General features: G+C 42.3%; 1 protein-coding gene across 8 annotated transcripts in view; it reads left to right on the top strand.

The window, feature by feature from the left end:
• Positions 1-24,429, top strand: part of OCLN (occludin) — a 47,177-nt gene extending 22,748 nt beyond the window's left edge. For all 8 annotated transcript variants that reach the window (XM_082623501.1, XM_082623497.1, XM_082623500.1 and 5 more), the window contains 5 exons: positions 11,462-11,607; positions 16,715-16,930; positions 18,851-19,022; positions 21,361-21,402; positions 23,185-24,429. In XM_082623501.1, the coding sequence (XP_082479627.1) occupies positions 11,462-11,607; positions 16,715-16,930; positions 18,851-19,022; positions 21,361-21,402; positions 23,185-23,286 (678 nt within the window). In that variant the 3' untranslated portion in view covers positions 23,287-24,429. The remainder of the gene's footprint in view (positions 1-11,461; positions 11,608-16,714; positions 16,931-18,850; positions 19,023-21,360; positions 21,403-23,184) is intronic.
• Positions 24,430-26,167: the final 1,738 nt, after the last annotated feature.

The following is a 26,167-nucleotide window of genomic DNA, read 5'->3' as shown; positions in this document are numbered from 1 at the left end:
AATTAGAAAAGACCATGATGTGTTCCTTCCCTTTTCTGTTGCCTTGATTGCATGACTGAAGTGCTTCTCAGCTCTGGGAATGGAACTAACGGTTCCATTGTGATCAGAGAAGGTACCCTCAGCTGTTCTCACTCTGAGTGGACTTCCTCTCCATTGCCCTAAGTAATGTTACTATGTACTGGCCAGAAAACTAGGCTCTGCAGGGTTTTTGCGTTGCTTTAGAGGAGACCCTTCGTTTAGTCTCAGATGAACAGCCCTGTGGGACTGGTAGTCTTCCCCTTTCTTCCACTCTTGCTATGTAATGCTGTCTTTTCTACTTCTGTCTAATAGAAGCAGTGTATCAGGGAGGTGGAATACCAGGGTTTGAATTCTAGCTTCATTGCTTTTGCTGTGACTCTAGGTGGATCAGTTCTGTTATTTTTAACCCATATGTATGTCAAGGAAGTCTAGTTTGGGGAGAATTCCTGGTGGAGGGACAACAGCACTGGACCCTAAAGCTCTGGGTTTGAGTCCTGACTCCAGCATTCTTTGGTAAACAGATTACCCCTTCTGATCCTCAGTTTTCTTATCTCTAAAATTGGCTATATTATTTGGTCTGCCTCTCAAGGCTAATGTGAGATGCATGTGAGAAAATGAAGAAGACCAGTAATATATGGCTGTCTGCCTTACAGGGATATTGAAAGGAAGACAGCTGGCTGTGCAGAAAAGAATTTTGGTGTTGCATGAGTACTAGTTACAGTTGACAAAAACAACTTAAGTTAGCATAGGTGAAAAGGAATATATCTGCAAGATTTTGGGTGGTGATTTACGAAATCCTAGAAAGAGTTGAAACAACTTAGCCACAGAGGTAGGGTTGTGGCTGTGTTTCATGAACAGCTAAAATCAGGACTACAAGTCCATTAGGATCTGCTTTCTCATCTTGACTCCCTCCTGCCTGGTAGGCTTCATTTTCACATGGAGAAGGGGAGCAGAAAGCAGCTACTTAGAGCTCTTGAGTTGTTCATATTAGAGCTTCGTCTAAGACTTGCCTGGGGAAGGGTCCCTGATGAATAAGTAGCCTTGGGTCAGGCAGCCATCCTCACACTAACCCACTGTGCCCAAGGGCAGGGCCCTTCTCACATAATCCAGCATGTGGCAGTTCCCACAATTACTGTGTAGAATGGGGAGATGGTTTCTAGAGAAACTGCTCAGTAGATAGTACTTACTACCTGAATATGAGCTACATGGGTTAATCGTAATTGCCCTTTTATTTTTTATGTGTGCGTCATCTGACCAGGTTTAAATGCAGAGTGCAATTTGAATAGCTTAGGACGTGTTTCTGAGCAGCTTTGAATGTGCCTGCTTCACTCCAGTGCTCCTCAGTAGTCTGGCTGGCTCTTCCCGGGAGGGTGTCACGCCACTCAGATCCCTTTCTGCCCCTTTGAGCTTGGCCTCACAGAACAGCAGGGGACTGTGGTTTAAGGAGCTGCATCCTGCCAACACACTGAGAATGCTCATAGGGGGCCTCTTCAGCCAGGAGTGCTGGAGCTGAGTTGGGAGGGGCTGATACCCTTATGCCCATGAAGATGAGTATTTCATGTTAATCTTTGTGTTCAAATCTCTCTTCCCCCACCTGCATTTCCAGAAGGTCATAAATATAAATATCAAGACATACATCTTCGTTTTCTCTAGAGTAAGTACTTAGAACTGGGGTCTGGCTTTGGAAAAGCACACACCTATGGTAAATATTAAAGAGTTGATTGTAAAATGTGTGTACTTGAGATTAGTTTTTGTTGATACCTGCAGTATTCTGGTAAAATAGTAACTGAAAGTTATGCACTTCAGTTTCAGGTGCTCCTGTGAATAAGTTTTGGTTTGGCTTTGGTAAAGTGAAAGAAAACAGAATCTGAGAGCAGTCTGGGACCTTAGGGTAAGGTCATCCAGTCTGTCTCAGTGAACTTACACAAAGGAAGCTGAAGACCTGCGAGGTAGACACGGTAGTAAGAAGGAGGCTTGTTGGTGGTGATTTGATGAGTCAGGGCTAGAAGTTTGGACTCTGGTTTCTTAGTGCTCTTTTCAGTATCGTACATCAGGCTGACTTGGGATTGAGCTTCACGTCTTGATCTTGGCAATAAAGTTTTTTTAAAAGTCACAGTAAAAGAAAGGTAGGAACCACCATTTCTTAAGTAGCCATTATAGGCGTAGCCACTCTATACATCTTTACAGTGTGAATATTCTTCTTATACAAGGGGACACTGAGGTTTGCAGAGGGCTTCAGTAATTTGTCTCAATGTACTAACCAGCAGGACAAGTGTTACATTTGCCTTTATAACTTGTATTTTTTTGGTGTGTTTTTTTTTTTTTCCTCTGAGATCTCTGAGCCTCAGTTTGCTTTGCCAGTAGAATTGGGGGAAATAGTTCATAATTAATAAAACTGTCATTAAAATGAGATAATGTATGTGTAAAGTGCTTATCTCTACCACAAATCAGCATGCCAGTTCTCAGGGAGTATTTTCTGTCTGTCTCCTAAGATGCATCTTTTCTTGTTATGCCACATAATTTATGTCAGAAGCAAGAATAAACTAAGTTTGGAGAGAACATGCCATAAACTATTTCTTCATTATTACCAAGTAGTAAATAAAGGTTGTTAAACAAGATCCGGTTTTTAAGTACGAAATGTTTAGATCTAAAAGCTGAGTGTAGGGACTTCCCTGGTGGTGCGGTGGTTGAGAATCCGCCTGCCAATGCAGGGGACACGGGTTCGAGCCCTGGTCCAGGAAGATCCCACATGCCACAGAGCAACTAAGCCCGTGTGGTCACAACTACTGCGCCAGTGCTCTAAAGCCTGAGAGCCACAACTACTGAGCCTGCGTGCCACAACTACTGAAGCCCTCTTGGCTAGAGCCTGTGCTCTGCAGTGAGAAGCCTGCACATCGCCACGAAGAGTAGCCCCTGCTTGCTGCAACTGGAGAAAGCCCGCGCGCAGCAATGAAGACCCAATGCAGCCATAAATAAATAAATACATACATACATACATACATACATACACACATACTAAGTGTATTATTTAGGTAGCGTATTTCTAGAAGTTTCTAAGGCTTTGACATTGTGATGCAGCATTGTTATAGCATTGTTCCCAACATTTACCTGTCAAGGTAGGAGCTAGTAAGGATGATCAGGCCTGGGTGTAGAGAGGGGTCAGGGTCCTGGACCCTGTCCTTTGTGGTCAGCCTTGGGTAGCTTTTGGTATCCTTGGACTCTGATGAAGGTAATCACTTTGTCTGTTCATTTAATAGGTTTCTCATGTGTAAATGGGGAAAATAAAAGTTCCACCTACAGCATGTATATGCTGATCCTGTAACAATTAAAGGGCTTAGGTCAGGGCCAGCACATAATTTATTAATGCCCAATAAATTTTAGCCAGAGTAATAATTGTTAGTATTTGCAATGATGGCATCAAATAAGGGAGCTTGGGTAAGAGTACCCAAAATATAAACACATTTAATGTTGGTTGAAGTTGTTAAACTATTAATTTTCCTCTTACTTGTAAGCTTGCTGCGAGATAAGAACAAATGTTTTTTCGAAGGGTGTAGGCAGGCTCTGCGTATCATCTCCTTGCACACAGGAGTGGGGAACAGGTCCAGGTGGGGCAGGTGACTGGGACCGGGCAGTGGTGGTAATCAGTGTTAGACAGCTGAAGAAGCTCGAATAGCTTTCTTATTTTCAACCAGTACGTACAAGAGTTCTTTAATGTAAGAGCAGTTCTGTGGGCTGCTGACAACTGGTATACTGGGCTCTCGCCCTGGGAAAGGTTTCGCTATTATCTGTGGTCTCAGGTGGCATGAAATGGAACAAGAATGGAAGTGTCCTATCCATGGACTGACCTTCAGAACCAGCACCGTGGAGGACGGAAGGCACTATCTGTCCAGGGCATCCTGGGGGGCTGGTGTAGAGAGTTGTAATGGAAGGTGAGGTAGGATGTGTGCTAGAGCTGGTGAGTGTCTTTGTGGCTTTCTGAATGCAGGGATTCCTAGATTTCCAGCACTAAATAGAGTTAATTCATAGGTATAATGGTCTAAACAGGGCAGTTGTCTGTGACATCGAGGAAAACTGTCCTTCATCAGTGGTTCTCAAACCTTAGCAAGCATCGGAATCACAGGGAGAGCTGGTTAAAACAGCTTGCCGGGCCCACCTGCAGTGTCTCGTGCAGTGGGTCTGGAATGGGGCCTGAGAACTGGCATTTCTGAGTTCCCAGAGTTCCCAGGTGATGTTGATACTGGTTTGGGGAACACACTTTGAGAACCGCTGTTCCATAGAGCCAGGCTGCAGCTATAATACTGCAAGCCCAGTGGGATTTGAGTTAAGGTATGCATAAGGTCTCTTCCAGGCATGGCACGCTTAGAAAATGCTGAGGTTGTGTGGAGTACTACAGTAAACTGAAGGGGATTTGGAACCCTAGGTGGTGGCTGGCATGGGCTCCGAGGACTAAGGTGTACTGTGCCTGCGGCACACCTGCTGGGGAGGCTGGCATGAGATACACGAGTGTTAAAATGCAGGCTGGGGCTTCCCTGGTGGCGCAGTGGTTGAGAGTCCGCCTGCCGATGCAGGGGACACGGGTTCATGCCCCGGTCCGGGAAGATCCCACATGCCACGGAGCGGCTGGGCCCGTGAGCCATGGCCGCTGAGCCTGCGCGTCCGGAGCCTGTGCTCCGCAACGGGAGAGGCCACAACAGTGAGAGGCCGGCGTGCCGCAAAAAAAAAAAAAAAAAAATTCAGGCTGAAGCAGAGTTTTCCTTTCTAGAGCAAGGGGCCTCGAATGGGATCACTTACTGAGTGTAAGCTTCTCTACCTCACCCCTCCCAAAGCTCTGACAACTCACTGGCTCTTAGGAGCTTCAGAATTAACCTTTTTTTTTGTGGTACACGGGCTTCTCACTGTTGGGCCTCTCCAGTTGCGGAGCACAGGCTCCGGACGCGCAGGCTCAGCGGCCATGGCTCACGGGCCCAGCCGCTCCACGGCATGTGGGATCTTCCCGGACCGGGGCACAAACCCGTGTCCCCTGCATTGGCAGGCGGACTCCCAACCACTGCGCCGCCAGGGAAGCCCCAGAATTCACCTTTGCCTGGTGTATGTTAGTACTTCCCTGTGGGCAGCCTGCGTTTGGATAGGGAACATGGTGTTTGCTGAATCCCCAGAGCCATCTGATCAAAGTAAATTAATCAGACTTGCCCAAGCCTGGTCCATGATCTCTTGCTTTGTGGGATTAGTCTGTTTGGGAGCATTTGCCTTCAAGCCACCAAGGGTGGAGAAAAGTCTGAGGGAACTTTCCAGAGGCAGTTTTGAGGCTCTTGTTGGGGGAGCATCTGTGAGTGTAAAATATCAAAACGGGAAAAACGAGTTGGACCACTTAGTGTTTTGAAAACTTGTGGTGCAAGGGCACATGGCCGGGAAGGTGGACCTCGGGTTGTAAAACTGGACATGGTACTTTGAGATGAAGGTCCTCCTCCCTCGATGTCTGGTATATTTCTCCACTTTAATTACCAAGCAGCAAAACCCCTTCTGTTTGCCTTTTGAGGGTGGTGTTCCTACACTGACCTAAACAAAAGGAACCCGATGACTAAGCACATATCATAATAATTTTGTGTCAAAAGCTGCTTTTAGAATGATAGTCCAGTAGGCAAATAAAACTCTTTAAAATGGATTCACGTCGTATCTTATTCGGATGTGGTGAGGAGTTAAGGCAATGAGAATGGTTCCTTTTCTTACTGGGGATAGTCAGTGCCCAGATGAGATGGGTACCTCAAGCCATATTTAAATTACTGAGGTATCAGTTTGTTATGCCAGAAACAGCTGAGCTTGGGAGTCAGGTGGACCGGGTTTACATCCCACCTCTACCCTGTCACCTTCTGTGTGACCTTGAGCAAATTAATCGGACCTTAGAGACTCAGTTTCCTCATCTGAGTATGGAGATAGTCCTGTCTCACCGGGCAATGGTGAGGACCAAATGGGGTCAGGTTTTGCCTGACACATGAACTTCCCTCTCATGATGCAGGTCTAGTCTGACTCTTTTTTTTTTGCAGTACGCGGGCCTCTCCCGTTGCGGAGCACAGGCTCCGGACGCGCAGGCTCAGCGGCCATGGCTCGTGGGCCCAGCCGCTCCGCGGCATGTGGGATCTTCCCAGACCGGGGCACGAACCCATGTCCCCTGCATTGGCAGGCAGACTCTCAACCACTGTGCCACCAGGGAAGCCCCTGTAGTCTGACTCTTCCCGTGTTGTGTGAGCTAGGAACGAAGGGCACAATGGGGCGTGGCTGTCATCGCTCCTTTTTGCTTGTACTCATTCCAGATGAAGTGTGCAGTTGATTTGTGTGGAGAGAAAGGTTTTTCCCAAACCTTGTTTTACAGGGGTGAATTGACCTAAAACATTCTTGACCTTTTTTTTAATTCCATCCCGGACTTCAAGGAGTCGGGGCGGAGAGGCTGCTTGTGAGTCAGTAGCGTTGATAAACATGATCGTGCAGCTCCATCCTGGTCCCAGGAGAGGACGGCTCCGTGCTGACAGGCGTTGGGATGAGAGCTGCCCTGAGTCGCCCTCTTTGTTTTCCCCTTGGCACCCCACAGGGATATACGATGTTTTCATTCATTCTCCAAAGATGGTTAGTTAACAAAGATTTTTTTCACAAGCGACATAGAACACTTCTAATGAGTATAATTAAATTCTGAATAAAAATTTGTCCTCATTATAACTACGTCTTGTGAAGATCTTTTGAAGTTATTTCACTTGAATTTATTTCATTTTGACATTTCAGAAACACTTTAGTTCTTTCTTGATTGGAATGTGAATCTTGGTAAAACGTTTCGTGTCCCCTTCAATTAATCATTCATACTCCTTAAACATGGTCTGTGAGAGTGCTTGTCCTTTTTGAATTTAGTCTCTAGAGTCTGCCTGTGTCATTCTTTGATTGGTTAAGGGTCTTTTCTCTCCTCGGCCTCAGCCCGTCTGTCTTCTCCTGTCTCGTCTTTCCTTTTTATAAAGTCTGTCTGTGCGGCAAGGGTGCCACTAGGGCCGGGAACTCTTCAGGCAGATCCCAGTGAAGAGAGGCCAGCTGGGCGCTGCCGTGTGGATTTCTGTGCGTGCAGTGCCCTTCCGCCCCACGGCTGCCCCCGAACCCCAGCTCCCCCGCCGGAGGACCTGCGGGCGGGAGCCCCGGATCAGCCCCCCAGGCCCCGAGGCTTCTCTTGGCTTCACAGCAGCAGTTCCAGCGTTTGCTGGACTCTGAGACTTTCCTTTCCCCTCAGTGCCTAGTAGAAGGCACATCTTCCTGCATTTGTGTTTTTTCACTCTGCTTTCGTCTGCCCCTAATTTCTTAGAGCTAGTTTCAAGTTACTTGAGGAAAACTGTTCACCATTGGCTGTTCAGAATTAAGCCGAGTTTTTCTCAGGTTCTAAGTCTTTAAAATTTTACCATAGTTATTAAAGTGGTAGGGTTGTTTCATTGTTGTTTTAAAGAACTTTAGCTACATCATCAGGTATTATGGACTGGTTTGGGATCCTATCAGTAATAACAGTGAGTCTCAAATCCCTGTTCTCATTGTAGAAAACACAGGCTGAGGACTCATACCTTTCTAATACTGGTCCCTCCTCACTGGGGCTTCCCAGCTTCCCCCCACTGTCCTTTGAAAGCAGCAGGTTTATACTCACTTTTGCATTGGTACCGTGAGAAAAAGTAATATTTTCTTTTGGGAAACGTGAAGCATAAAAGGAAACAAATGAACTTACTCCTTGTTTTACAAATATATTTTGCTTCTGCCTCTAGACACTTAAGCTCCTTTCGAGGACAAAGGCTGCTTCTTATTCACCTTTGAGTCTGGCTGGGTGTTTCTTTTCAAAACTGTGTATCACGTCACAGATTTGCATGTCACCCTTGCGCAGGGGCCATGCTAATAATTAATCTTCTCTGTATTGTTCTAATTTTAGTGTATGTTCTGCCCAAGCGAGCATGGCCTTGGAATTTTTTGTGCACGTGTATGAAAAAGGTTGAAGTAATGAAAGACCTGTGCTGGAGGGTGAAGTCAGTGTTCGGGCTAGTCTAGTTCTGCTGACTCTAAGAGATAAACATCAGCTCAGAGCAGCTCATCTGATAAGGCGGTTGGATATACACAGTGTAGAAGTAGAACAGTAATAAATGAAGTAACCTTTATGCAGCAAACTCTGGGCTCCTGCTTTGTGCCAGGTACTGGGCTGGGCTTTGAAGACCCATAGAGGAAGGAAGGTAGGAGTCTGCCCAGGGAGGGGCAGTGGATTGGAGCTGAGGCTTTGAAGTCTGTAAACCCCACCTTACCATTTAGTAGGTGTAGGTCCTTGGGAAAGTTGTCTAGCACCCTGAGCCCTGGCTTCCTCTTTTCTGAAAAGGATTTTTTTCTGAAAAAAAACCCTGAAAACTGGGTTCACCTCTTGGTGGCTGTTGAGCTAATAGACACAACCAAGCCAAAGATCGGGAGAAGGAAGAATTTATTATTACTTGCAGCAAGTGAGGAGAACACCGAGGATCTTCTCCAAAGCAGTGTCTGTTCGAACAGCGAAATTAGGGAAGTTTTAAGCTAAGGGTACTTGCGTATTCATGAAGGGGCTTGAGCCGAGGAGAATTCAGCATAGAATTGGGGCAGAGGTCCACAGAGTCCAAGCTTTAGTTGATTGAAGTCAAGAGTAGCACCATCATCATTCCATCCTCCACCTGGGTGGGGTCCTTAGTACCTGCAGAACTCAAAGATATATTATGATGTGTATCCCTCGAGGAGGAACTAGGACTCTGCTTTATCACTGCACTGTCGTTTGAGTGCCTTTTCCCCGTTCCTGCATTCCTTTGTTCCCTCAAGATCATAAATTACTGAGACCTGTTCAAGGGTGAGCATTGTGGCCAGGCTTAGATCACAGAATGGCTTCTCTTATGTCAAGAAAGCCATTCCTGGTTCTGTTTCTCCAGGGACCCCCTAACTTATCTGCTTATAGTATTTACCTGTAAGGTTGTACCTACTAAATGATCCCTCAGTTCAGTATGTGGCATGCTGTAGCAGGCAGACAGTGGTGGCTTTAAGAGCAGCCCACTGCCCATTGAAGTTAGAGGCGTGGGAGCAGCATCACTCTGTGCGTAAACAGTCTGTCCAGAGTGCACACGTGCTCTGCTGGGAGGTTTGTATGCCCAGGTGCTGGCGAGACAGGAGGACAGGGAGGCACCTCACCCAGCAGGGACATTTGTGGAAGGGCCTCCGGGAGGTAGTGGCACCATCCCTACTTGGTAGTGAGCCAGGACTTAAAGTCCACGTAAGGATTAGCTGGCAAAGAAAGGGGGAAGAACATTCCATTCTGGGCAGTAGGAAGTCTCTGCAAAGACACCCAGACACCTCTTTTGTAAGGTTTTGGTTTCCGGTTTGCCAGGGTCCATAGGAAATCCATGAGCTCTGCAGCCCCTGCTAAATTTGCAAAGAGAAGAGTTAAATGGGTTTTTAAGAAAGGGAGGTCTTTTAAATCTGAAGTCTCCAGAATAAGAATACGGCTTTGGCTTGGCCGGGTATTTGCCTGTGAAGCTTAGTGATGGTGTCAAGTCCTCAGGAATTCAGTGGGTGCCAAGAATGGTCCCCACCCGACCCCCCTGTGGTGGGATCTGAGTACACTCCCTCTCAACCCACCCCCTGGCTTCCCAGTTGCTGCCAGACTCCACTTTCAGAAGGAAGTGATTCCATTCCTTTCTGACTCATGGGAATATTAAACAATCAAGATTAAATACCTCTATGTACTTCAAGGGCTGGGTAAATAAATATCTTTTGACATGTGATAGATAGTGCAGTGACAGGAAAGGAGCAGGTCACATTTTAATGCTATGCTTGACGGACAACAGAATGTAAAGTTTGTGTGTGTGGCAGGGACATACGCTATGTTGAATCTAATTGTGAAGATTTATAATAGCAAAATAATCCAATTAAAAGTCTGCCATCCCCTTCAAATACTTGTAAAAATTCTTTGTTTAGATCCAATGGCTTTAATTCCAGAAACCAGCATCTTCTGAGTCTTTACTGTGTTCATAAAGGCCCTGTGCTAAATGTGATACCTTGTCATCTCATTTAATTGTCAAAACAACTTTATGAAGCAGGTAGTGTCCCCATTTCTTACAGATGAAGATATTGAGGCTTTCTAGAACTTGTAGTTGGGTAGTTGGCAGATCTGGAGTGAGCCCAGGTAATTGGAGGCCATTGTGCTCATCACCAAGCTAAAGCAGTCCCATCATCCCTAAGTTTGAAAAGTTGCTCTTTTTCACAGAAATAATTTTTAGTGTTTTTTTTCTTTTCCCCCCACACCTTAGTTTTATTGCTTGACTTCAACTCAATGACTTGTCTGGGCTTAGCAGTTATTATTTTTCTGGCAGAGTAATATGCAATAATGTGAAGATTTTTAGGTGAAATTTAAAGAGTGTTGGACCTACTACATCTAACGGGTAATGTTGAGACTCTAATTGGCTATGCTTATTATATACAAAACTTTCTCCCAAAGGTTCTCTGGGAAACCTTTCACGTTAACAAGGCATCATCTCCAATGTGTATTACTTCTTAGAGCACGTTCACTCACACATCAGAGTGGAATAAGAAAGGTAGAGAGGGGGGCTTCCCTGGTGGCGCAGTGGTTGAGAGTCCGCCTGCCGATGCAGGGGACACGGGTTCGTGCCCCGATCCCGGAAGATCCCACATGCCGCGGAGCGGCTGGGCCCGCGAGCCATGGCCGCGGAGCCTGTGTGTCCGGAGCCTGTGCTCCGCAACGGGAGAGGCCACAGCAGTGAGAGGCCCGCGTACAGCAAAAAAAAAAAAAAAAAAAGAAAGGTAGAGAGGGAAGGCAGTGATGCTGTGACTGTACTGTATAGGCTGTTGGCGATAGAGCCATTGAGAAAGTAAAGGGAGAACAAACAAATCTGTTATTAAAGAACCATAGCAGAACTCAGTTTGAGCTTCTTAATGTAGTTTTAACATTACATGTTTAGGGTGAATGGATTGAGAAGAATCAATGTTCTTTGTCCTAGATTAGTGGTTCTCCAAGAGTGGTGCCCAGACAGCAGCATAAGCATTACCTTAGAACTTGTTAGAAATGAAAATTCCCGTTCTAACTCGGACCTAGGCCGGATAAAATGAGATTAGTCTTCCTAAGATGGGGTGGATAATTGTTAAACCTAATCACATCAGGATGAGGATCAGGTAATTTGGATTTTTTTCTTGTTTGTAATTGATTCTGGATTTGTTAAACTAACGATAGCACCATTTCTGTGCTGATTTGACTGTTAACACTGGATAAAATAACAAGGTAGTCAGATAGGTTAATAATATTTAATGAGCCCGATAAATATTAGATAATTTTATATATGATATTTTTCTTTCATTTCTTCCCCCTTTTACGTTACAGGCTAAATAATAACTGAGTCTCTTGGGACTGTTTCCTTAGGTTAAAAACGTTTCTGCAGGCACACAAGACATGCCTCCTCCCCTTTCTGACTACGTGGAGAGAGTGAACAGTCCCGTGGCCTACTCCTCCAATGGTAAAGTGAACGAGAAGCGACTGTATCCAGAGTCTTCCTATAAATCAACACCGTAAGTAGCGTCTTCCTTCTTTTGCTAGAATGAATCCGAAAAAGTGAGTATTTGCATGTGTTTATAAATCAGTTGCTGTTTTGTGCCATTTGCCTTAAAAAAAAAAAAAACCAACAGTTTTCACAAAGGCTGGAGACTGATCTCTGCCTTATAGGTGGAGGCGGAATGTGGTTCTTTCCTATTTCTGGTTTTGAAGTTTAGATGAGAGTGGAAGGGTATTACGGATTGATAGCAGAGCTAAGTGTGGTTCTCAGTCTCTCCTTCCTATAATTATTAGATCTTTTTTGCTGGGGGATGTGAAACTGATAAAGCCTCTAGATTTTGTTTTGCATGTGGTGTGAAAAACCTCACAGCGAGTTTCTGGCCTAGAGTAGGTGCCATTCAGGTTATTGAAATAGTATCCCTATTGCGGTTTTAGGTTACCCTGAAGCCTAAGTCTAATTCACCTTAATGACAAGGGAGAGATGTTGGGGATATCGTTAAGGACTTGGATGTAGTTTGCCTAAGGATGATAAATTAATGTTCCTGTATATAATTCTAGAACTCCAAGTTCCTTCGTAGACCAAAAAAATAAACCTTCCCTTTAGCTAATTTGATCGTTCTAAGTTAAAGGTTTATCTGCTGGGAAATTTTTGTTCAAAGTTTTATCTCCAACCTCCACCGCTACTTAGGGGGCTGAGTTTGTAGAGATCCACTCTGAGTGCATAGTAGTTTGGGTGCCTGGAGCCCCTAAGGTGACACCAGCAGGTGAGTTAAGTATGGAATCAGTTTGAAGAGAATAGATTTTATTATTACCCTGGAATGGAATTTGGAAGTAGACTGGCATTCTGCCTTACCCTCCATATATTTGATTTTGGTCTTCAGCATCAAGCTTACTTTTGATTTCAGTTGTAAATGATTTGGAGGAAGAGCATTTTCTCTGTTCTCCTTCTTCTCTTCGGATTTTGACAAAAACCAAATCATGTGAGGCTGTGAGAGGCAGAGGTACACAGTAGAGATGCAATCCTTGTAAAAGTTTCAAGCTATGATTTGCATGACTTCCATGCATACAAAATAAATACCTATAATGCGTCTTGTGACCAGCTGTGCCTCCAAATTAATTAAGGCCTGCAGGACTTCACAGCATTCCCACATGCTGTCCCTTTTTATGAGAACTAAGATATTTTCACGGATTCATTTGGAACAGTTTAAATATCTTACTTATTCTTCAATAAGCCAGTACATTCATGATGTAAAATTTAAAAGGAGCAAAAGGGAATCCCTTTTGTCCCCAGCTGTCTAGTTTCTCTCCCCAGGGGCAGCTAGTGTTACCAATTTCTTTTACGTCCTTCCAGAGGTTATTTTTAAGTAAATATGCTGGCCAAATACGATGTTGGTTATTTTTTCCTTTTAAAAGACAATAGCATATTAAATGCATTGTTAGCAATATATCTTAGTGATTGTCCGTATCAGTATACAGAGTTTACTGATCTGTTTTATAGCTACATAATATTCCATTAAATGGGTATACTAAAATTTGTTTTATTAATCCCACATTGATGCACACTTTTCCCCAATGTCTCGTTATTACAAACCTCTGCAGAGAATGAACTTGCACATTGCACATTGATCACTTTGCAAATATGTCAGTGTACCTGGAGGAAAAATATTAAAAGCACAATTGCCAGGTTAAAGGACATTGCATATTTTATTTTGATAAATGTAGTCAAATTTTACTCCATAAGGGTTGTACCAGTTTATACTCCAGGAGTACACCCTAGAAGTTTTTTGAAGGCCTGGAAAATGCAAATATGATGCTTAGTTTTAGAACCCAGCAGAAGGGGAGGATGGGGATGGTGCCAAGGTAAGGGATAACGAATGCAACAGCGTGTAGTAATGATGGGAGGAACTTGCAGCCTCTGGCGGGTCGTAGACATTGTTGATTGTTGTCTGCGGCAGAGCATTGAGCGCTATGGAGGATTCAGTGTACGTCCTCCTGGATGACGAAGGGATGCACGTTAAGTCGTAGCCTGTCTTTCCTCAGGTGTTTCTTGAAGGTGTTTAGTAACTCACCAGTGCCTCTCCTCCTTATTATTGTAGTGGATGGAGAAGGAATTAGAATCGGAACGTTGTCTGAGGTCCAAGTTAAGAATGAGGTGCCTCAGTACTAAGATGTTTTCCCCCCGAGGCATAACGTACATTCAGTAAAGAGCACTGATCTTGATATACAGCTTGATGAGAGTTCACGCGTGTGGTCGCTGAAGTAACTACCCTCGGACGGAGAGAGAGGCATTTCAAGCGCCCCCAAACGTTATCTTTTCCACGGGTACCCCCCTTTCCCCACTACCACTGTTTTGACGCCTGTCACCATATCAGAGTTTTTAAAAAATGGAATCATATGGAAATTATTCTGGCGTCTGGCTCCTTTTGCTCTCACCATAATGTCCTAACCTTAGAATTTTAAGGCAGTTAGAATTAATCCCGGATTAGGAGACAGTAGAATGTAGCTGAAGATAGCTTCTTCTCCACCCTCTCTTAAGTGAATTTGGGAGATAGTAGGTACACTCCCTACTCTCTTTTCCACACCCAGGGTGAATTAACCTTTGTAAATCAAAGAAGTGGAGTGCTGATGCGATGCAGAGCTTTCAGGGCAGGCTGATGCCTTAGAGTGCCCAGTGAGACCATTGTCTGGTAGTAGTATTTAGGCTGGTAGGATAATCTGTTAGGGCTTTTACACAGGTTGTAGGAATTCACTGGTTTGCCTAAGGCCCAGAGATGGTGCTAGCTTTGGGCACAGCATGATCCAGGGACTCAGAAGATATCAGGGTTCTTGTCGCTGTGCTGGTTTTATTCTCAGTACAGCTTCTTTTGTAGCAGGCTAGCCATGCACATTGCCCAGGCTGTCCTGATCTAGCGCCAGATTCGGAGAATGGAATTTAGTTTCCCAAAACTTACATATCAAATCTATTGGAAAGATTCTGATTGGTCCTTTTTGGGTCCAGGAAGATGGAGTTCTCTGATTGGCAAGGCTTGGATATTCCCCTCAGTGATGATGGCAGTTTTAAAATACCATGTATATCATGGATGTCATTCCAACAGTCATGACACTGATGTGATCATGCATTTTGTTTCTCCCTCCTCCCTGATACTGGGTGTCCTCAATGAAGAGAATTCTTGTGAATGTCTTTTCAGTTCAGTAATTACCTTGAACCCCTGCCATGTTCTGGGCCAAGTGCCCCTGGGAATACGGAGTTCGTGTTCCCATGGAGGTTGCAATACAACAGGGGCGGAAGGAAGTGCACAATAACTACACTGTTGGGGTGAGATAGAGCAGCAAAGGCATGTGAGGGTGTGTGTGTGTGTGTGTGTGTGAGAGAGAGAGAGAGAGAGAGAATAAAACAAGTTTAAAAAAGAAGGAAGTCAAAAACTACACAAGGGCAGATTTCCGCACCTAGGGAACTGAGTCAGATACTGAGGAAAGTATACAGGTGGTTACTTCTGGCTTGTGCAGATTTTCAACCTAATCAGACTTGTCTCTAAAAGTAGGTTTGAAGGTGACTAAGAGTGCACATATCCCCTAACTGTTAAATTTATATATACTTTTCTTGCCAAGCATTTCGTTTTTAGCTTTCATGCTGTATATCAAGTTATTGTTTAGTGTTTGAAAGGGTGTAGGAAGAGGGGAGATGGAAAACTTCTAAGGTGAAGATTTATTATATCAATACCTAATATAAAATTACGGGAGGAGGCCCGCCTTAATATTTTGGGTTTTTTTCTAATTTCTTTTGCCCTTTAGCATCCTCCCCCTCTGGCCCCCAGCACTTCAAACAAACCCACTGCATTCTAAAGGTTTTGTTTGCCACCTCAAAGCTAAGAAGCATAGTACCTGGCAGAGTGTCTAGGAACTCGTTAATCATTGACTCACAGAGAAAGTCACATTTTCCTTCCTTTAGAAGTACTCAAAGCCATGTTAACCTGGATAAATTTAGAAAGAAGAAATAAATACCACCACCCCCTCAGCTACCGCCCCCCCAAAGCTTTAGGAGTCTATAAGAAATTAATAAGTGTGATTAGAAATCTAAGACTTTGGCAACAGTTAGAACCAAGCAGTTTTGGATCACCTAGAAAACAGTCCACCTCGTGGATAAAGCTCAAGATGACAGTTCTGTAAGTTGAAAGCAATAAAAAAAAAATTCTTCAGACTTTTAAATAGTTGACTTGAATAGCAAGGCTGATGTTGGAAAGTCTCAGGTGCCTTGTTTCTCCTCTTGCCCTTCTCCAGCTCTGCTACAGGGGGAAAGTGCAGCTTTGCATTTCTGTTACTCAGAAGTAGTCTACAGTTGCCACAGCTCTTGGTCTTTTATTCCATGTTAGGCTTCGTTCTTCTGCTTGTGGCAGAAACATTATATGCAATTTAAAATCTGATGCAATATTAAATAATTGGCGTTAGAAAAATAAGTGTAATGTTAACTCTTCCATTTCATTCATTCTACAGGGCTTCAGGATTAACAGCGCAATTTAAAAAAGAAGTCTTAACGAGCTTTCATCCATTACAATATAAAGCTTTTTAGGTTTTTTGTTTTTAGTTTTTTTAGTTTAAATTTTCAGTATTTTTCATTTTTCAACATTGTATCTTGAAAAGAGAATTGATACAGAGGAGTCTAAAATTAATATTACCAAGAGCTTATCTCTGAGAGTCAGCCTCTAAAGGTAGATAGATACGTATGTGCATTCCTCTCCCCACTCAGCATTCCATGGAACTAGAAGAACCTGTAGAAAAGAGTCATGATTGTTATTTTCCTAACAGCCTTTTGTGGAGTAAGTCCCTGGCACGGGTCAGGTCAATAATTCTCTTCCAGATCAGCGTGTTTCCTAAAGTGAAATCTTACATCCATTTTTCGTACAAGGTTTACTAATGAGCTCCCCTTACATCAGAGCCTTAAAGCTGTTCGTGTGCATTAGGGGACCTGGGCTGGTGCTGGGTTGAGCACAGGAAGCTGGGGATCTGCCCAATGCTGGGCAGGTGGCTGGTTGAGTGAATGCGGCCCACGTGTTGCTGCCCTCTGTGGTCTCGGTGCTCTGACAAAGTCTGGTAATGCTCACGGACAGATGATTCCTGTTTTGTTAGGGTGCCTGAAGTGGCTCAGGAGCTGCCAGTGACTTCACCTGTGGAGGACTTCCGGCAGCCTCATTACAGCAACAGTGGTAACTTGGAGACGCTTTCAAAAAGGGCTCCCTCGAAGGGCAGGGCAGGAAAGTCGAGGAGATCAGAGCAAGACCACTATGAAACAGACTACACGACGGGCGGCGAGTCCTGCGATGAGCTGGAGGAGGACTGGATCAGGTACTGGGGCGCCTCTTGCTGGAACCCCTTGTGCATATCTGATGGTTGTACAACCAGGTTTTGGTGGTGTTGCCTCCTCAACTGGGGTGGGTGGTACAACTTCATTCTTTGCCAACCAGGGCTGGAGACAGCTTCTTGATACTTTTTTTTCCCTTAGTACCCTTTTGTAATAAAGATTGACCTGGAGGGATTGTGTTTGGCGTAAAAGCACTTTGGCTTAAAAACATGTCTTAAAAACACTTTCAGCGCACCTCCACAAAATGATAAACTTCGCCAGTGCTGTATGCTTTTACCAGTAGTCACCCAAGCAAGGTTTTTCAAGTAAATGAAATACAAGTATAGAGGAACTTTGTTTTACTAATTATAAAATTCCGGACCAGTGCTATGGCTTTCCTTTGGCGTTTACTTTTAAGTTAAGCTTTCACAATGAGACCAGAGAGTCTTTTAAAAGTTTAATCCAGAGGACTTTGGCAAACAGTTTTGTAAACAGTGGAGTTAACAATTTAGCGTCGTGGTTAAGTTACTTTGTGTGTCAGTGGGTTTGTTATAGTCCATCATTGCCAGCTGTACTCGTGTATGACCTGTAGCCTTTATTTGCCCAAGTATTCTGAGGAATGGGACACAAATCAGGAACATTTGCTGTGTGAATTGTGGTTAATCAGAACATTGCTTCTCAAGCGATTAGGAGGGGTGGATGGGGCAAGTATAGCTAGAAGTCCCATACACACTGGTGGCTCTCATATTTCATCTCCCCCTTACCCCTCAAGAGTTTTGGCCTAGTTCAGTCATCTGTCTATAAAAATATTTGCCTGTCTTGTATCATGCAAGATTTAAATGAAAACTTTTAGAAATTCTGAATTCTTGTTTCCCTTTTGAGCAAATCATTTAATTTCTCCTGTCTGTAAAATGAAGATATTTAAGACTGTCTTAGATATGACATTTAAAATTCCGTATTGCTGTGAAGTTCCTTAGTCCCGTGAAACAATTCAGAGTATTTCCTCAGTGGATTATGGGTGGTTAATAGCATCACTGTCATATGTAAAGAATAGCTGGCATATTGAGAGATACACGTGGTACAGAATGTCAGGGTTTTTTTCATAGTTTACCACATTGCCAGATTATTTTTACAATGAGCATGCATTTCCATACATGTACCTTTTAATGTCTACTTTTACAATCAAAGTGATTTCCATTTAGGAAAAACAAGACACCCCCCACCGCCCCACCCCAACAAAAAAAAATGCTCAAAACAGTCTGAAAACTGTAGGTGGTAGCAGAAAACAGCCAGCTGCCAGTCAGCTGCTCTGCCGCTGAAGTGATGGAAATATCCTTTGTGTTCCACAATTCCCGTTTTAACACTTTTAACGTAAGTATCCATTCTCATGTTGTGTTGTGTATTCAGAATAAATGAGTTCCTAAGACCACCCTGAAATTTCATAAACGATTTTCAACTTATTTCTAAAAATCAGTAGGCATAGTTTTTTTTTTTTTTTTTTTTTAAACATGAGCAGCAACGTAAAAAGCATAATCATGCTTAAAAGAACTCATTTGCATCCCACCTTTCTCTACCCATAAGCAACAACCACAAAAACAAAACCAAGGGCTTCCCTGGTGGCGCAGTGGTTGAGAGTCCGCCTGCCGATGCAGGGGACACGGGTTCGTGCCCCGGTCCGGGAAGATCCCACATGCCGCAGAGCGGCTGGGCCCGTGAGCCATGGCCACTGAGCCTGCACGTCCGGAGCCTCGGGAGAGGCCACAACAGTGAGAGGCCCGCGTACTGCAAAAAGAAAAAAACAAACAAACAAAACCAAGAGAATGTCATTCTCCACATCCCACCAGCTTATCATCTTTGAGGAAGAAGCACTGGATCTTAGGTCTGCTAAGGATACATAAGTAATCATTTTCTCACTGAATTTTTAGGGAATATCCACCTATCACTTCAGATCAACAAAGACAACTCTACAAGAGGAATTTTGACACTGGCCTGCAGGAATACAAGAGCTTACAAGCAGAACTTGATGAGATCAATAAAGAACTCTCTCGTCTGGATAAAGAACTGGATGACTATAGAGAAGAAAGTGAAGAGTATATGGTAAATTGAAATCAGATAATTATATATTACATAGAATTTTATTCTAATCTATGGAGCTACATTATCCTTTATACTAATATTGATACAGATTTTGCTAGTAATTATCAAACTAATTTCATTGAAGAGTAATTGAAATCAAGTCTTAGATTAAAGTCTTTCCAAATTGAAAAGTGTACTAACGTAGTTAAGAATTACAAAGCAATGGTCTGTGTACATATTGGCTTGGCCAAAAAGTTCATTCGGGTTCGTCCATAATACATCCCTTCCTGCTTAAAAGAAAATAGCTACACTAGTTTGTCTATTTATAAACAAAGTTTGCTCTTTCTGTAAAAATTTCCAATAATACAGAATTACATACAAAAAAATAAGTTGCCTTAAATTTTGTCAGCAAAATATTAGTTGTTAAAATGTCCCCTCTGTGCAGAAGTGCACCTAGACACAATCTTTGATAAAGAATCATAAGTTTTACTTATATCCTTCCTGCTTTTTTATTCAATAATAGTTTATGGCTCTTTTTTTTTTTTCCTTGATCACCTGGCTGGAGTAGTGTTTGTCCATGTAAAGTTACTCATTACTTTTGAATTCCCATCTCCATATTGTGCTCTTTAGAAGCAAGTCACTATGCATAGATCACACTTAAGGACTGGGGAATTATGCTCCAGCGGTATACCTACACAAATTATTTGGAATTTGTCTGCATGGGAAATTTGTCACTTCCTCCCATTTATTTAATCATCTATGTCAGTATAGACTCATGGATATTTGTTTTATACTTTGGGTTATAATCCAACACTACTTAGTTTTGTTGCTTGAATTGTTTTAGTTAGGACCATTGGGAACTCTTTCGGTTGCCTCCTGTGTTTCTTTGAGATATCCCCATCATTGTGAAGGTTTTTCTTTTTAAATACTTACTGGCACTGCTTATATCTTGCTTTTTTATTCAACGATAATTTATGGTCATCATTTCATGTCAATAATAAAGATCTACTTACTGAGAAAATTTTTTTATGTGTTAAAAAAATAACTCCACAATTTTCAGTTTTGTGGTTGTACCATAATTTACTTGAGTGATCCTCTATGAATAGACATTTAGGTATGTCTCCCCACTGCCACACATACACTCTGCCCCTACTAGTAATACACTGGTGAACCTCTCCATCCTTACACACTTACCCACTTATCTGCTAGAACGAATTCCAGAATGTGAAATTGCTGAGTCAGAGGTTAGTACATTTAAACTTTTGCTGCAAAAGTGCCCTCCAGAAAGATTATATCAACTGTATTCCTGCTGGTAATGCTCTAGAGGCTCCTCTGACCCACATCTCACTAACATTTTATGTCTGAAAAATTACTGACTTGTGTCTTAGATACCAGTATTTAAACTTTTTTATCACATCGTGTATTTGTTGGAACTTCATAGTCCTTTTATGAAATACCCTTTGCCATTTTTAATTGGGGTGATCTGCTTTCCGGTTTCGAAGTATTTGCTTCGTATATAGTTTGATTTATTTATTGTTTTCTTTTATGGCTTCTCTGTGGTATCGTAAACCTTTCTTAATGCAATCAATGCTTATTCATTGTTACTGTGTCCTTGATGTGGAAGTGCTGAGGTTACAAAGACAAATCATGTTTCCACCCTCAAAGAGCTCATATTCAAAGACAGAAACTGACACCTAAACAACTTTGACAATGGGACTAATGCCATATTTACATTATGTATAGAAAGTACTGTAACGAACTTCTCTGAGAAGGAATAAAGTCTGCTGAAGGCCTGGAGAGTTTAGGGGAGGCTTCACTGAGAGGTAACCAGTACACATTCTCCAGACAGTAGGGGAGGTGTACATGAGTACAGCTATAAGGGGAACATGATGGAAATCTGGAAGCAATAATGTGCTTAATTTTTTAAAGAATTGCAAATAGTGGACACTGAGACTGGAAACGTAGGAGACTAGATTAGTAGAGATTTTAATGGAGTGCTCAGGCCAGTTCTATAATGGGATGTAACCTGCTCAGAGCCGCGCTCTATGAAAAAGTTCTCTGGGGTCTACGTGCCACGTGGACTGGCATGGGGAGAGATGAGCGGCAGCAGGACAGATAGTTGCCTGTCTGTGTGAATGGAATGTGAGAAATACCTTAATGTCATAAATTCCCTGTCACTGGATTCCTCAGGCCCTCCTACTGACCATAATAGTTTTGAGAACTTTAAGACTTCGTTATTTTAATTCCCTGTATTTTTGTCATAAGATGACATTTTTAGCTTCAAAATATAACATCAGGAGTGTTATTTTTGAAAGAGAAAATGCCCCACTAAACGTATTCCTTTGTTTCTCATTAATAGGCTGCTGCTGATGAATACAATAGACTGAAACAAGTTAAGGGAGTAAGTATCCCAGATTGTAAGATTCTTTTAGGAAGAACTTATCTTTTATGTGCTTTTCATTTAACCTTTAGAATGACTCTGAATACCTTGTCACACATGCACTGATTATAGACAAAAGGCCCTATAATTGCAAGATGAAAACTATAAGAAGTTGGAACCTTAATTTCAGTTATTTGCAACTACAACCAGCACTGATGCAAAAAAAAAAAAAATTTTTTTTTTTTTTTTAGTTTGAAGTATACATACAGAAAAATACACGGATCATAAGTATACAACTTGGTATATTTTCACAGAGCAACCACACACCTTTGTACCTGGCATCCCAATAAAGAAATACATTTCGTAGTACCCCTTGTGTGCTCATCCAATGTTTACACTCACCCCAGAGGTAACCACCATCCTAAGTTCTAACATCATGTATTAGTATTGCATATTTTGAACTTTATATAAATGGAATCATACAGTATGTAATTTGTGTGTGATTTCTTTTTTTTTTTTTTTTTTTTTTTGTGGTACGCGGGCCTCTCACTGTTGTGGCCTCTCCCGTTGTGGAGCACAGGCTCCGGACACACAGGCTCAGCGGCCATGGCTCACGGGCCCAGCTGCTCCGCGGCATGTGGGATCTTCCCGGACCGGGGCACGAACCCGTGTCCCCTGCATCGGCAGGCGGACTCTCAACCACTGCGCCACCAGGGAAGACCCTGTGTGTGATTTCTTTTGCTCAGTATTGTTTGTGAGAATCATTCAGATGGTGGCATGAAGCAGTGGTTCATTTTTAAGTGTGTATGCACACAGGCACACATTTACTAGGTATATACATAGTTATGAAATTGCAAGGTCATTGAGCAAGTGGGGATCCTGCCTTGGGTAGGGACTGTCAACAGCATCGCTGGTTTGTGCCACTTTACATTCCTAACAAGCAGTGTAGATTCCTGTTGCTCCATATCCTTGCCAACACTTGGCATCATCAGTCTTCTTTTTTTTTTCCTCCTTTGGCCACACAGCGCGGCTTGTGGGATCTTAGTTCCCCAGCAAGGGATCCAACCCGGGCCCTCAGCAATAAAAGCACAGAGTCCCAACCACCCACAGGACTGCCAGGGAATTTCCCAGCATCATCAGTCTATATTGCCTTAAAACATTTTTGGTTTTTAAAAGACTTTATATTAATTAATTCCAAAATTCAAATTAAAAAAAAATATTAATTCCAAAAGTCATTAATTTTTTTTTTGGTTGTGCTGCGCAGCTTGTGGGATCTTAGTTCCCAGACCAGGGATCAAACCCGGGCCCACGGCAGTGAAAGTGCCGAGTCTTAACCGCTGGACCACCAGGGAATTCCCAGAACGTCATGAATTTAAATTCAAGAGTTTAAAAACATACATAGTAAAATTTCCTGTCTCACTCCCCATTTACCCCGTTTCTTTATTCTAAGTAAACCCATATCACCAGTTTCTTGTTTTACTGATTTTTATTTTTTTTAAAATCATGTTTTAGCAAAAAAAGGCTGATAAATTTTCTTGGTGACTTTACAAATCATTAGAAATGAGTCTATCCTTTGTAAAAGGTTAGAAGATATGATTGAAAAAAGAGAATCAGCTGCTCATGTGGTTAGAGATAACTGCCAGGTACCTTATGCATGTTACTTCATTTAACACTCCCTGCAATTCTATATGACTAACGCTCCCTTTTTGTTGTTGTTCACCTCTGCCTTCCCAGCAGCTAAAACATAACTCGTTTTTAGTTTGTTAAATTTACGCGATTCTTTTTTCTTTCCTCCTTTTTTAGTCTGCAGATTACAAAAGTAAGAGGAATTATTGCAAGCAGTTGAAGAGCAAATTGTCACACATTAAGAAGATGGTTGGAGATTATGATCGACGGAAAACATAGACAGCAGATGCCACATTGTTAGGTTAAGAAGTATCTGACTGACATCTCTGCAATGTTATCGGGAGTCAAAATGACTTTGGACTCTAACCTGGGAGGCCAAATCTTTGTGATCATTACAGAGTTTTGGTAGTTTTAATATCATCAGTATTGAATGATATCATCAGTATATCATCATCATTTTATAAATAGTTTTTGATAATCAACTGGGTTGAACACTCCAAGTAAGGACTTTATGCTTTAAACATTGGTTCTTGTATTAAGAACTTTTGTTTGAGGTTTTTAAACCTTTAAGGAAGGTCCTGGAGTACACTGTGCTGTGAACTTTCACACCCTAGGCAATCAGGTCTTAATACCTAAGTATGCTCATTGGGTCTTGTAGGGGATAGTTTAATTCTCCCAGAATTCTCCCTTCAGATAACTGTTACTTATAATCATTTATTTTCAGATAAGGAAACTGGGGCCCTGCAATAAAGTCTCTGAAGTGAAACTGCTTGTTGCCTAGCTTGCAGTTTTGGTTAAGTCTGTTTTATGACTCCATTGATAAAGTCCCTGGCCTTTTCCTATTTTAGCTACTACGGATACTGAGTCCTACCAGCCTCCCTATTGATTTTTTTTCTGTGTATAAATGCTTAAGAGCTTTTAATTTCATGTTATCCTGGTAATAAACATCATGTAAAAGTAACAAATGTGTGAAATTTGAAGATTGTAAATATATGTTTACTTTTTAAAAATCAAAGTTTAAACCTACTGGTTAGAATTTTGTTGTGTATTTTTAAATGCTTTTTACCTTTTATGGTTTACATGCTTTTTTTAAACCAACTAGCCTTTTCCATTATATCAAAGTATCCAATTACAATTATAATTCAGTTGCGACTTGAATTGTATCTTATGGGAATATTCAAGTTTTGTACATATTTTATAATTATTAAAACTGGTGTTTTCTTTCCATAATGTACCTTTTTGATGTCATTAGTGCTGTTAATACTAAGCTATGGAAAACTACACTCAGAAGTTGTATCTGTTACTGTTTTAAACTGTTTTGGGTGCTGTGCTGGTTGGTAGCTTCCTAAATCCTTTGGCTAACAGAAGGCTGATTTGTCTGGAAATGAAATCCAATATCATAAAACACCAAATTATTTCAAATGGTGCCGTTAAATCTCAGCTTTTTTTTTAATTCAGTTTTTTTCTGGTAAAGTAAACTTAGCTGATAATACTGGATATATAGCTAACCAAGTTGATTGTGATTATCTCCTCAGTTTGGAACTCTTCATTTAAGTATATTGTTTTTAATATATAAGTCTGAATCATTTTCCAAAGATAAAAATAAGGTTTCCATTATAACACTGATACAGTTCTTCAAGTTGAAGAAATTCTTAATTTTCTATGTGCTGCTCATACTACAAAAGGTAATAAATAGTTTACGTTTTTCATGTCTTTTGGATTCATACCAAGTGGTAAGGACTCTCTTGAGCAATGTAATTGATTTTTTTTTTTTTTTTTTTTGCGGTACACGGGCCTCTCACTGTTGTGGCCTCTCCCGTTGCGGAGCACAGGCTCTGGACACACAGGCCCAGCGGCCATGGCTCACGGGCCCAGCCGCTCCGCGGCATGTGGGATCTTCCCGGACCGGGGCACGAACCCGTGTCCCCTGCATCTGCAGGCGGACTCTCAACCACTGCGCCACCAGGGAAGCCCTTAATTTTTATATGTTTTAAAATTTAAACTGAAGTCAGCACACTTAGTTTATGAAGGCAAGTTTGCCAGTGTTGTGACTGAACAAAACCATTCAGCTAAATGCAGAAAGTCAAATAGCATGAGTTTGTGCTGTAAAATTGTGCCATAAAATTGAACTTTGAAAGTTAAAAAAATCATTTTTCAAATGTACTTACATACATTTGATCTCTGAGCCAGGATCAGGGTGGTTCTTTTGGTGGAGGGGGGTGGCTTTTTTTTTTTTTTTTTTTTTTTTTGTCTATGCCATGCGCCTTGTGGGATCTTAGTTTCCTGACCAGGGATCGAACCTTTGCCCCCTGCAGTGGAAGTGTGGAGTCCTAGCCACTGGACTGCCAGGGAATTCCCCTGGGGGATTGGCATTAACCATCGGGACATAACTTTGAAAAACCACTCAGGCAGTTTTCTAGTCTGGAAAATAGAGGTTTAGATTAGATTTAAGAGGTCTCTTCCATCTCTGACCTTCTGTGGTTGTGTTTGCATTCTGCTTTCTAATATTAACCATTGTTCCAAAGATTTTGTTGAAAAAGCATGTGGTTCGGGATTTCCGTGTGGTGCAGTGGTTAAGAATCCACCTGCCAATGCGGGGGACACGGGTTTGATCGCTGGTCCAGGAAGATCCCACATGCCGCAGAGCAACTAAGCCCGTGCGCCACAACTACTGAGCCTGCGCTCTATAGAGTCCACGAGCCACAACTACTGAGTCCACGTGCCACAACTACTGAAGCCCGTGCACCTAGAGCCTGTGCTCCGCTAGAGCCTGTGCTCCGCGACAAGAGAAGCCACTGCAACGAGAAACCCATGCACTGCAAAGAAGAGTAGCCCGTGCTCGCTGCAACTAGAGAAAGCCTGCATGCAGCAACGAAGACCCAATGCAGCCAAATAAACAAATTAATAAATAAAATAAAATAAATATGGCCAGTTATACCTACTTTGCAAAGTCAAATGGTGAAAACAAGTTTTTAAAAGCAAACTGGGTTTTAAAAGTACATGTATCATCCCAATCCCTTATGTTTGGTGTGTGCTGGGTACAGCTTTATGGTGTAAATTCTTTTTAGTTTTAGGCAGATAATTCCCTTATGTTTGGCATTGTGATAATTCATAGATAATGAACAAATGCTTTAACAGATAGTATAGAGTTTACCTATCA

This window comes from Mesoplodon mirus (genome assembly GCF_964341445.2).
Source record: "Mesoplodon mirus genome assembly, chromosome: 5".
NCBI classification, from domain to species: domain Eukaryota; kingdom Metazoa; phylum Chordata; class Mammalia; order Artiodactyla; family Ziphiidae; genus Mesoplodon; species Mesoplodon mirus.
This window is presented reverse-complemented; position numbering and strand designations above follow the sequence as displayed.